We start from the raw sequence: 13,890 nt of genomic DNA, 5'->3' as shown, positions 1-13,890 counted from the left end.
ATAATAATCTATTCAGTCTTACTGAGAACCAACTTGATGGGGCAGATCATAGAAGGTGTTATAAAATAACCATTACTTAAGAGTGCCTTCTTTACAATGGAAACGAGTAACTCTCCATCTCTAACCTCAAGAAGTTATCCATCTAGCAGAGGACACAATACATTCATTCATTCAACAAGAGAGTCTCCTCAGTGACATCAGCCACTGTGCAAGCAACTGGAGATAAAAAGTGAACTCTCTCTCTCTCTCTCTCTATATATATATAAATATGATATATAGATATAGATATATATATGATCCCTACCCTCATAAGTTTAGACCTTAACCTAAGGACAGTAGATAATCAATAAAGATTTTAAACAAGGAGAATGTGTAATTAGGTTAACATTTTTGAAAGACAGCACTGGCTACTATATGAAATTTATTATAATTTGGAGGTAGCAACCCAAGGACAGACTGATTAGGAACTATCGCAATGATGACAAAGTAACAGGAAATCAAGAGGGAACAACAAACTCAGCTGAAGTATGTGGAAACAAAAACTTCAGAGAAGTAATGCTGTAGCTCAACCTTAATAGACCCAAAGAGTAGGCCAGCCAAGTAGAGAAAGGGAGTTTGTGCAGAAGAGAAAATCGTATGAAAAGCATATTTGGGAAACTTCAAGTAGATCCTCACAGTGAGTCTTGAATGTGAATCATAGCTAGAAAAGTAGATCAAGGAAAAGCATAGAGGGTATTTGATAACACAAGGCAACATCTCGAAGACATTGGGGAGTACTTTTAAGCAGGGTGTAACATAACCAGGTTTACATTTTAGAAAGATTCTTCCAGGGATGGTGAGCTTAAAAAGACTGTTTTGGCTGGTTAAAAAGTCTAACCAGCCAAAGAGCAAAACGTTTGCCAACAGATACACTATCTCCAAGTCCTAATGTAATAATTCATCATGACAACCAAATTATGGTCCAAGAAAGTACTCTGAGCTTTAGAAACCAAGTAACTAGTACCAAGTACAGGCCACAGTGCAGTTGATATGGCTATTAAAACCAAAAAGAAGGGAAGTCTCTGTAGATAAAATACTAAAAGTGTAATGGTGGCAGGAGATAAATGGAATGAAAAGGAAAAAACAGTAACTAAGAAAATAGGGAAATAATAGAGAATTTTATTTCAGGAGAATTATTCGCACTTGTGTCAAGATCTACCAAATCTACCTCTTATATGCAATAAATAATAAACTGTGGTTCCTGACAAGCAGTTCAAAAACCAAATTTAACTTAATACACAGTACTTAAGAAAATAACCAAACAAAAACTAGATTAGAAGCAGCAAACTATTACAGAGGACCAGCTCTACACTAGCTAACTTCCCAATGCTTAAAAAGAAAGCTCTCTCTGCCTGGTTGGTCCTTGAAGATTACCAACTAAAATGGGGATAAGGTGGAGTGAGGTGAAGGAGGATCAGGAAGGTTCATGACCAATGAACTAGACAAGTTCTGGAGTGCTCTCATCCCAATTCTCTTTCTCTCTATATAACAGATATTACTCAGATACAAACAACACATATAATGAAGAATCCAATTATTTTATCTTAATATAATGAATCCTACCTTTCCTGGGTCATCCTTTGATCGAGGCACTTTAAGGAAACACTTGTTCAGTGACAGATTATGTCGTATGGAATTCTGAAATTAAAGAAGAAAAGCCACAGGGTCATTGGAATACAAAAAACAAAACTCACCTTTAAAAACAGAATCAGAAGCCTAAATATCTATGCACTAGAATACAATTCCAAGTGGAATAAGCTTTATTAAATGAACTTCAAATTTAAACCTTTCTGATTTTCAAATTATGAATGCTGCAAAGAAAAGTAGCTAATGGGAAAAACAGCTTCTAGTAGACTTTACAAAACTCCAAATAATGAAATATATATCCTATTTTAAATGTTTATTAAGACCTTTTAGGAAGATCTAATCATAGGAAGATGTCTATGATTAATGTTAAATATTAAATACCAAATATAAAATTATATACACATTATGACTTTAATTGTGGTATTTATTTATTCATTCTTTTTTTTAAGTAGGCTCCACGCCCAAGGTGGGGCTTGAACCACGACCCTGAGATCAAGAGTTGATGCTCTACCAACCGAGCCAACCAGGCGCCTCTCAATCATTCATTCTTAGAATAAGCCAGAATGCAAAATGCTAAGTTATTCTACTGAATTATAGGCGATGATAACTTTTCTTTTTTTCTCTTTCCTGCAATGTTTAAATGATCTACAAGGCACATGTATTATCATTTTCTAATGAGATAAAAAAATGTTTAAGCAAAAAAAATTTCACTGCTCCATTACAAGAATATAAAGAAGCCAATTAGGTTCTTACTTCAATCTGTAAGAAGACACTGGCTACAGAGGACTAGGAAGAACATCTAGGTTCATCAATACAGCAAGAAAGAATAACCATCTTGAATGGCAAGAAAATGCACCTGGAGACCTGAAGAATCTGTGAAACAGGCAATCTTTTCATGAATAAGTAGGACCGTGCCACAATTTTTACAGAAAATACCCAAAAGCCATTTCGTTTTAATGAAATGCTCCAAAATCCATCCCATAATTTTTATGCCAAAATGGCCAGGTATTTGGGGGAAATGGGCTCCAACAGCATTTAGCCACCACTTAGAATTTTAGGAGAGCATTTTGGGTATATCTTATTTTTTAACATAAAATTCAGAACTCTAACAACAATGCCTATATGAAAATTTCCCTCTCATAGAGGAATACTGGGATTACAAAGTTTTTAAAAATGATCACAGAATATAGGGGTGTCTGGGGGGCTCAGTCATTAAGCGTCTGCCTTCGGCTCAGGTCATGCTCCCTGCTCCGCGGGAAGCCTGCTTCTCCCTCTCCCACTCCCCCTGCTTGTGTTCCCTCTCTGTGTCTCTCTCTGTCAAATAAATAAATAAAATCTTTAAAAAATAAAAATGACCACAGAACATAAATTCAAGCCTATTTTATTACCAAACATCAATTTCAAATTTAAGAATGGGAGTTCGACCTCTGCTTGGGATATAAACAGCTACAATGAGTAATGATCCCCAAACAATGAGAAAACAATGGGTAAACCAAAACAAAACAAAACAAAAAAAACCTATTTCTGAGCCACATCAGAGAGCTGAAGCTGCAAGGCAGCCCAACAAATTAAATTCTTAAGAAGGACAAGCCCATACAAGGAGAAAGCAGACAAACTATCTCACCTTTTTGGCAGAGTATGGGAGAATGAAGTGGCCACCATCCAAGCATCCAAAAAACTAGCTAAAATTTGTAAGGTCAAGCAGGGGCTGGTGTGTCAGTTTAGAATAGCAAGGGCCCCAAACATAAGGGAAGTTCCCACTCACTCTCCAAGCTCTTCTCCATGGGCCTTTACTATATACTCACAAAAAAGAATGGGGATGGGAAAGGAAAACAAAGTCTCCTTTGTAGCATAAGCAGAAAGGAGGTAATAGACAGCTGTAGTGGGAAACAAAGCCCTACCACCTTCAATAGATCTCACAAAGCCAACTTTAACTGTGAGGTAGGAGCAGCAAAACTTCTCACCCACAGGACTCTGGCAAAGATAGATTCTGAGGGAAGAATGGAAACGAAAACTCTTCTCAAGACACAAGCAAAGATCCACTGCTGGCTGGTAGAGAAAGAGTACCTCTTTTACCTCTGGGACAACTGTTGGAAATTACCTTGGACCCAGGACCCTACATCAAAAGCAACTACAGGTACAGGCTAGTATGGCTGAAGGAAAGAAACACTGAAAAGGCCCGACCCCAAGTACAAGGGCTGGAGTAAGAATGAGGCTGAATCAAGAAAACAGAGGGACACCTGGCTGGCTCAGTGGGTAGAGCATGTGACTCTTTATCTTAGAGTAGTATAGTTTGAGCCCCACGTTGTGCATAGATAAAATGAAAAATAAAATGAAGAAAAAGATAAAAATAAAAATAAAATGAAGAAAGAAAACAGAGAGAACCCACAGCCCCTACCCCAAACCTAGCAGTGAGTAACAAGCATTAACAGCCTATTGATAGAGGAGGGGCAGGAACATGGAGAGATCCCCATCTGTAGCAAGGTAGGCAGAGACAACTAAAATCTAAAGAGAAAACAGGAAAACAGAAAATTCTACAGTACCCAAGCCCCTCATTTCCAAGCACAGGTAATAAGAGCCTACCACTGGAGGAATGTAAAGTCTGTGGTATACTGAAGGTAAAGATACCAACAACAAAACCCAAATTCAACTCAATTATTGACAAATTGATTCAACTCCCTAAACAAATGGCCTGGGAAAAAAGATGTTTGTCCATCTACAGGTATAAATACTATTTATCTTCCAGTGCCTGGGTGGTTCGGCTGGTTAAGCACTGACTCTTGATTTTGGCTCAGGTCATGATCTCAGTGTTGTGAGATCCACACTGGTCGTGGAACCTGCCTAAGATCCTCTCTCTCCCTTCTCCCTCTGCCTCACCCCCACCCCCCAACCATGCTCACTTGCTTGATACCATTTATCTCAAGAGATGGGGAACTTCAACAGAAATGTGGAAACTCTAAGAGCCAAATGTAAATGATAGAAACATGATCAAAGATAAAGAACTCCCTAGATGGGTTCATCAGTAGACTGGACACAACCAGAAAAAGGCTCAGATATTTTGAGGACAGATTAACAGAAATTAACCAAATTGACACACATGCGTGCACAAGTACTTTAAAAATACACACACACACACACACACACACACACACACACACACACACGATCATTCAAGAACCATGGAACAATATATGTGAGTCCCAGGAGAAGAGAAAAAGTATGGAGAAGAAAAATGTGAAGAAGGAACAGCCAAGAATCTTCTGAAAATAATGCAAGACATTAAATCACAGATGCAAGAACTTCAGAGAACATCAAACAAAAGAAATTAAAAATTCACACACCTATATTCACTATAGGTCATAATGGTGGAAAATCAAAATGAAGAGAATATTGTGACGGCACCAAAAGGAAAAAAATTATGTACAGAGGAATAAAGATAAAAATTATAGCAGATGTCTCAAAAACTGCAAGTTAGAAGACAACAGAATGACATCTCCAAAATACTAAAAGAAAAAAAAGTATTCTATATGCAGTGAAAACATCTCTCAAAAATGAAGGCAAAATAAAGACCTCCAGAAAAGCAAAAGCTAAAAGAATTTATTTTTTCTAGTGCCAGTTGGCTGGTAATGTTATACAGAAGCTCTTCAGGCAGAAGTATAACAAATAGAAACTTGGATCTACAAAAAGAAATAGAGTTCAAGAAATTATAAAAATGAAGGTAAATTTTAAAAGCACTTTTTCTTATTTATGACACCTTTAAAATATAATTATCTAAAGAAAATATAATAATTATGTGGTTTATAACATATGAAGGAAAATGTATAACAATAGCACAAAGGATGGGTCAAAAGAATCAGAAATATAAAGTTTATAAAGTTCTTACACTATACATAAAATGGTATATTTGAAGGCAGACTGTGATAAACATACATGTGGTAAACCCTACAGCAGTCAGTAAAATTTAGGAAGAGGTATAACTAATAAAATAATAGCAGAGAGAAAATGGAATCATAAAAAATAGCCCAAATCTAAAAAAAGACAAGGAAAAAAAGAACTAATAAAACAAACTGGAGTTCATCTACCCACCTTAAAAGTTCAAGATGGGGAGAAAAAAAATCAAGATGGTCACATGTTTTTTCTAAATGGCCTCAGGGGAAGGACACATCTCTCCTTGGGGCTTCCTCCTCTACAAAAAGCTTAAATGTTGGAAATCATCAAGGCTCTGCCCTAAGTCCTTTTTCATTTCCACATTTGCTGCCTATGTAATCTCATCTACAGTGGCTTCAACGACCATCTGTGACAATCTATCTAGACCTCCAAACTACACTGGAGTTCCTAACATATATATTTTCAACAATCTACTAGACATCTCCAGAAACACCTTAAACTCAATTACGTTTAAAATTAAACTCAATCTTTATCCCCAGTGTGATCTTCCAGTTTTCTCTTCTCAGGTTAAAGACAATTATTCATGTAACAGCTCCAATCAGAAAGCTTTAAGACATCCTTAATTCTTCTCTCTTCTTCACCATCTAAAATAAATCTGTTAGCAGATCTCAAGTCTACCTTTGACCTACCTACTTTATTCCATCTCTTCTGTCACTATCTCAGTCCAGGACATCATTCTCACCAAAAATATTACAATAGCTTCATAACTGGTGTCGCCCTCCACCTTCCTCTCTTTGTCCCTACTCCACCATGCTCTACCCTGCAGGCAGTGATCTCCTCACAAGGTAAAAATTCAGTATTACCCCTTCACTTAAAACTTTCCAATTACGTCCTATTGCATTTAGGATAAAATCTAAATCCTTAACAGAGCCTCCAAAGACCCTTCATGATCTGACCCTACCTTCCTACCTTGCTGTCTATACTCATCCCCCCAATGTTCTTTCTCACCTCTAGGCTTTCCATGTGTTGCTCCCTCTGCAAAGGTGACTGCCCCCCCCCCACGTTACTCCATCCCTTTCACCTAACTGAGTCTACTCAACTTTCAATTTATTCTTGGCTTAAACATCAGTCCTTTAGGGAAGTCCTTTCTGACTTTTCTCGATAGGTTAGGTCTCATTGTAATAAACTTCTTTATCACCCTGGATTTCTCATCACACTTGTAATTATTTGTTTAATGGTGTTCTTCCCATATACTGCATCCTAATACCAAAATGTATGTAGGCTCCATGAGGTGGGGACCCTGTCTATCAACTCAGAACCTAGAATATAATGCTTTTCATATGGTAATCAAAAATCTGTTGAAAAAAATACCAAAAGCATATTTAGAAAATTAAAATACCCAGAGAAAGGGGAGCCTGAGTGGCACAGTAGGTTAAGCATCCGACTCTTGGTTTCAGCTCAGGTCATCATCTCAAGTGGAGCCCTGTATCAGGCTCTGTGTAGAGTTTGCTTAAAAATCTCCCTCTCCCCCTCCCCCTGCATGAGTGCGAGATCTCTCTCTCTCTCTCTCTCAAATAAATAAATCTTAAAAAAAAAAAAGTCTTTTAAATACCTAGAGAGATACGAAAGTCAAAACATGAATACACACACACAAATTTAAGAAAAGAGATTACTTCACACCTCACATTTTGGCCAGACCCTACTTCTAATAACTCCAAGAAAAGAAGTTAGGAGAATAGAGAGGTAGACGTAATTTAAATGGTCTAGGTTAACCTGGAGAAAAATGGCCCAGGTTAAGTAACTGATCAAGGCATATTGCTTGGTCTTAAAAACCCCAGCCCCAAAAGTGGTTTCTCAAAAGTACAATCTACCTCGACTAGAACCAATTAAAATGAATTTTAATGCCAATTTCTAGGCTCCATCCAAGATGACTAATTCAAAATCTCTGGAGTTGTGACCTAGGAATCTAAATTTTAAAAACATTCTAAGTGATTTTTATTTTAAACTTGAGTTTAAACTGGCACCTCCAATTCAAATTAACCAACACATTCCTACCTGTATCTCTTTTTTCCCCATTGTGAGAGCCCTGGTTCCCCCACATCAATATATGTATTCATGTGTTCTATCCTACCAACAGTTTCAGAATACTCCCAACATCCCAACTTCTCTTCTCGGGGTTACTGGAGGTAGAGGCTGCCTCTAGTGAAAAACCACTAGACAAATCTATTAAGTAAAGGTCATAATTTCTTTGCAATTCTTTTCAATCTTAGTATGTATCCCATGAAAACAAGAGAATGCTCTTTTCAAAAGTTTCTTGGAATTTTTTCTCTGTGTGATTATGTTATCCATTTGATATGACGTACAGCTTATTTGTTTCTTCTTATATTCAGTTCTAAGGTTTCCTTTTTCCATCCTTTTTTATTTTGTGTATATATATTTTTTTGAATGTGTAGAACATTTACATGGTTTCAAACTAAATAAAAAGTATACTCAAAATCTTATTCTCTTCTACACCCCTTCCACCTCGGTTCCATCCATCCCCTATAGGTAACTATGTTCACTACATTTCTAGTTTATTATTCCTAGTTTCTTTTTATAACAATAAATATATATTTTTCTTTTTCTGCCCACATAAAAAAAGTAGAATACAACCCCACATACACATAGCATTCTTTTGTATTTTTCTTTATACTACCCTAAACTCTAGTAAAGGTTAATTTTCTTAGTAAATAGCACAAAAATTTAAATTCCTTTTCCTCTAGTTCAGATTACAAAATCATCCCATCATAGAAATTTAAAGAGTGTTTTTTAAACTCTTCTGGAATATTCAAAGAGTTATTTTTAGTATGTAATCTCCCCTCAATGCCCTAGCACAAAATGAAAGGGAGTTTTGCCTAAAAATTAAAGTTCTATTTGAATCCTTTCAAATGACCACGGCAACAATTTCTCCTCTGGGTGACAGAAGAAATAGTGAGCAGCAGATTGTAGGAGTGTGCAAGACAAATCTAAGAACAGCAGATTGTAAAACATGAAAACAGAGTTAGCACCTGAGCAAAGGAGGAGGTAAACCAGTTTCCATTTGTCTCCATTTGCAATGTTTAAACTATTTCTCTGTTTACAAAAATAAAATTATAAACAATCCTGACAAGTTCTAAGCACCTAAAATTGGGTGGAAGAGACTTTTTTAAAAGAATAAACATGAGATAGCCGTCCCTGGAAATATTAAGGATCTGCCTAAAGCAAGAGACTGGACCAGATAATCTCCTGGGTTCGAAGTGCAATATAATCCTCCACCTATTCCCATTTCCCCCCTTTCCCCTTCTTTCCTTATTATATCTAAACCATTATGTCTTCCAGTTGAAACTGTTATCAGTTACTTCCAAACCAGTTTCAGGCCATGAGCTGGGCTGGCCAGCAGCACGAAATTCAGCAGAATGGATTTGGCACTCTCAGGTGGACTTACATTTGAGCTGAGATTGGATAGTAAATGAGGTATATAATTGACGTTCATGTACTATTCACTACCAAATTTGGACCAAGCTCTTCTTGAGCTTGGTATTCATATATTCATGGAATCTCTGCATTCTGGCTCTATCCCAACTTCTACTGCTCTCTACCAAAAACCCGTATAAGCAACTATTTCCTAAGAGTGTTTGTTATTTAAAAAAACACCCCCCTAAATCTTACTCGTCTTCAAAATAGAGCTCAATTACACTTCCTCAATAGTTTTCTATTGATTCACCCTTCTTGTACTCTCCCAGCACTCAGTCTTTTTGCCACTCACTTTAGAACCTCATCACACCTCCTATAAGCTCTTCTAAATTCTCACAGCACTTATTAACTTCACCCTTCATTTAACACTCTTTACTAAGTCACATATATACTAGATATTATTATGGCTTACACACACTAGGTGTGCCCAATTAGCCAATCCATCATAGCACAGCACTCTGTAGTTCTCTATTACAGAGCTGTTTACGTAACATCATAATTGCTTGTTTATGTATATCCCCCCTTATCCAATAAAGATTATAAGCTTCCTTAGGGGCCCTGTGCTAAGTTTCTTAGTACTGCCAAAGCCAAACATACGGCTCACAAGAATATACCGTAAATAAATCCTTTTCAAATTAAAATTAGCTGAAAACAAGAGGATATAATCTCAACCAGAGATTGGAAATTTGTGGTCCATAGAATGAACTCAGCCAACAGACTTCTGTTTGGCCTGCACTGTATTTAAGAAAACTGGAATTAACATTTAAAAATTGGGGAACGGCACACAAAATCCAGATTTCTGAATTTTCTGGGGGGGGGGGGGGATTGTAAGATATGCCCTAAAATGCTGCAAGTGCCTGCCTAAGAGCACAGCAGTTCTACACTAGATGCGATCTTCAGTCATCTTTTTTGCTTTACTCATTTATGTCACCTGTCTGGTCCGTGCAAATATGTAAGTTTACAATCAGTGATACAGACCCATAACCCCTGATGGGCTTTCTAAGCCACTTATTCAAATTTGGGGCATTTCTAGTCCCTAGCCACCATGTTTTTCTAATGCTAAACAGGTTTATCAAATCTGCTAGCCTTCTCTCATCCTAAATCTTGACAAAAGTACTCTACTGAATAGTAGTACCTAGTGGTAAAGCCAGAACACACAAGTTAGATGGATTACTACTACTTGGTTAGAATGATGCTTTTTTTGATTCATGCATCAAATTTTATTACGTACCTCCTCCACTGAAATACTGTTACAGTAGATTCTTATTCAAATTATACTGTTAACAACTGCTTCTCATACTGAGTCGGCCAGTTCATCTTGGCAAATTAAATTCAATAAATATTTATACAGTGTTTGCAAAATTATAGGCCCTGTGTAATGGTTAAGGCATAAGATTTGAAATCTCCAAATCGGCCAAGTCTGATACCAAATCTTAGCTCCTCCATTCTCTGAGAAACTGCAAAGTTACTTCTCTAAGCCTCAGTTTTCTTACTTTTTGAATTTGGACAGTAACAGTACTTATTTCCTAAGAATGTTGTGTGACTTAAAAAGACAAAGACATAAGAAGGCAATCTGGCATATAGCACCTGACACACAGAAAACAATAAAAGCAACTATCATTTAAGTATTTGAGTACAGAAATAAAAAACTAATGAAACAAGGTATCTGAACAAAAACCTGAAAGTCTATGATACTGTTATTAATCAAGCATATGGAAACCCAAAAGAGATTAGTTCTACAGGGAGGAGAGAGGGAACATACGAGCTGAAAGAAAAATAGGGTAAGGCCAACTAGAAAAAAGGGCAGAAGAGAGAAAGTCCAAGGACAAGTAAGAGACAAACAAAAGCAAGGGGAAAAAAAAATCACATTTTTATATCCAGGGACAGCTAATAGGCTGGAAGGGGGGGGGGGGGGTACATGAGAAAAAAACTAGAAAAAAACGCTAGGAAAGAAGGCTGCAACCAGGATTCAGGGTTTCATTCAATCCACATTTACTAGGCTTACTAAATGGAAGCACTGTGCTAGGACATGGAAAAGAGGTGGATATATAAAAAATCCTTCCAAGGCGCCTGGGTGGTTCAGTCAGTCAAACGTCTGCCTTCAGCTCAGGTCATGATCCCAGAGTCCTGGGATCAAGTCCCACATCAGGCTCCCTACTCAGCGGGGAGCCTGCTTCTCTGCCCCTCCCCTGGCTCGTGCATTCTCTCTCTCTCTCTGCGCGCGCACGCTCGCTCACTCTCTTTCTCTCTCAAATAAATAAATAAAATCTTTAAAAAAAAAAAAAAATCCCTTGGGATGCATGGGTGGCTCAGTCGGTTAACCATCTGTCTTCGGCTCAGGTCATGATCCCAGGGTCCTGGGACTAAGTCCCACATCGGGCTCCTTGCTCAGTAGGGAGCCTGCTTCTCCCTCTGCCTGCCCCTCCCCCTGCTTGTGCTCGGGCTCTCTCTCTCTGACAAATAAATAAAATCTTAAAAAAAAAAATCCCTTCCCTTGACACTTGACTATCTGGCATGGTGTGTAGCACATCACCAATGCATAATAAGTCAGTAAATAGGGGCGCCTGGGTGGCTCAGTCGTTAAGCGTCTGCCTCCAGCTCAGGTCGTGATCCCAGGGTACTGGGATCGAGCCCCGCGTTGGGCTCCCTGCTCTGCAGGAAGCCTGCTGCTCCTTCTCCCTCTCCCCCTGCTTGTGTTCCCTCTCTCGCTGTGTCTCTGTCAAATAAATAAATAAAATCTTAAAAAAAAGTCAGTAAATATCTTTTAGTAAATCTAGACAAATAAAAAAGACAAAGCTGTTGAGATAGGAAGGCTTAAGAGAAACAAGAGTAACTACCATCTAAAGCTCTCTAAACTCCCTTCTTCCACATGCACAAACACACACCCTACATAGCATACAACTGGGTAATTCCTATATAGGAATATAAACATAACATGTGCAGACACAGAAGAAAGTTAAGTTGAATTATTTGTTGTAGAACATAAATTAGGTAGGAAAGCAATCTGACGGTTCATCAAAAAGCTTAGATGAGGAACTAGGACTTCTTAAAGATCTAGGGCTGGACAGGAATGATAAAAGATGAACCTGGAACATCTTGTTGTGCCAGAAAGTTAAAAAGTACTAAAGAAACAAAATAATAGGGCCATGTCAAAAGGGCACAATGGCCAAAGCTGCAACAATCTGATTAACAAATTATGACAACACAAAGAATAAATGTCCATGAGTGCATACAACACAAATAAATGACTGAGTAAGTAAATAAAAGGAAAAGACTAAGTCTTCCACACAGAAGAATCCCAATTAATAGAGAAGTAATGGAGAAAAGAAAAAATCACCGCTAGAAAACAATAAAAACCTGCTATACAAATGCTAAAATTAATAAGCAAAAGTTTAAGAACAGGGTACTTGCATACCCTCAAAGTAGCTCCCCAAAACACTTTATAATTTACAAAGCAATAAATACTAATTTTATAATGGAGAAACCTGGAAGACATCACCTTAACCAAAGAACCAGGTTAACATTACCAGTTACAAGACATACTAACATCAAGTACTTCTTGATACGACATACAGAGAGAGGCACATTATCTCTGCATTATCCTTCCCCAAAATGCATTACCTCAGTCTAACCATGAAAAAAATCAGACATATCCAAACTATAAAACATACTATACAATACCATTCTACAAAATATTCTACAGAATACCTGACAAGTACTCTTCAAAAGTGTCAAGGTCATAAAAGACAAGAAAAGACTGAGGTACTACAGATGAGAGGAGACCAAGGAGACATGACAACTAAATGTAATGCGTGATCCTGGACTAGATCCTGACACTAGGAGAGAAACTAATCTGAATGAAGTCTGTAATTTGCTTAGTAGTTAACAGTACTACTTACTCAAAAGTACTGTACTAACATTAATTTCTCAGTTTTTATCACTGTACTATGCTTATATAAGATGTTAACATAGAGGAAGTGAATGAAGAACATATGGGAACCCTTTGGACTATTCATTTAACCCTTCTATAAATCTAAAATTCTTTCAAAATAAAAGTTAAAAAAAAAAATCTTAGATGATGAAAACAATACTAGTTGTTAATACTTTTTTTTTAACCAAAAATTATCAACTTACCTGAACTGTAGGTATTATTTTCCAGTGAATGCTACATTATCTCTGTTCTTACTTTATGCTCTATCAGTCATGTAACATAATAAAGCTTTAATAAATTGGTATTCTACCAAAAATAAAGTTAATCACTTAATAAAAAACATTTAATTACCTTTTCTGACATCTTAAAAATGACTAATAGAATTTCACTTTTTAATCACAGAAGCCCCCATAAAGCTTTATCTGTAATAGAAGCTAGTGTTATTATTGTTTATAGCATAAAAATAATAATTTAAATAAAATCCTTACCTTCCAACCACTGCCAGCCTCTCTATAATATGGGAAGTTATCACAAATCCACTGGTAAATCTCACTTAGAGTCATTTTCTTTTTGGGTGAGCTATTAATTGCAAATGTAATGAGGCTGGCATAACTGTATGGAGGTTTCCCATCTTTGTGCTGTTGGACTTCTTCCTGGTCCAGTGTTGTATTTGGGTCAAGGAGCGCATTCTTCTTGGAAATTCCTGTTCCATGTGCATTTTGTGTAGCATCAGATTTTTGGATAGCTGCTCTCATGGTGAGCTGTGGTAACCAGTCCATAGATGTTAGGCTGCTCTCCAGTTCAGATGTCATCCTGAAGGTAAATAGACTCCTTAGTCAGTATCAAGGAAAGAACCCCTGCTTCTCAAAATATCCAATATTCACAAATCTAGGAGTTCCAAAGTGAGGGAAAGCCTGAGTTAAATCTGGAGGAAAAAGATTGAGTATGTTAAT

At 37.2% G+C, this 13,890-nt stretch overlaps 1 protein-coding gene across 5 annotated transcripts in view; it reads right to left on the bottom strand.

Annotated features, from left to right (window-relative positions):
• FOXJ3 (forkhead box J3) overlaps positions 1-13,890 on the bottom strand; it is a 145,364-nt gene that overhangs the window by 88,434 nt on the left and 43,040 nt on the right. For all 5 annotated transcript variants that reach the window (XM_078073293.1, XM_078073295.1, XM_078073292.1 and 2 more), the window contains exons 3-4: positions 13,426-13,750; positions 1,603-1,677 (exon numbers count right to left, since the gene is read on the bottom strand). In XM_078073293.1, coding sequence (XP_077929419.1) covers positions 1,603-1,677; positions 13,426-13,750 — 400 coding nt within the window. The remainder of the gene's footprint in view (positions 1-1,602; positions 1,678-13,425; positions 13,751-13,890) is intronic.

The sequence above is a fragment of the Halichoerus grypus genome, chromosome 5, assembly GCF_964656455.1.
Source record: "Halichoerus grypus chromosome 5, mHalGry1.hap1.1, whole genome shotgun sequence".
NCBI lineage: Eukaryota > Metazoa > Chordata > Mammalia > Carnivora > Phocidae > Halichoerus > Halichoerus grypus.
This window is presented reverse-complemented; position numbering and strand designations above follow the sequence as displayed.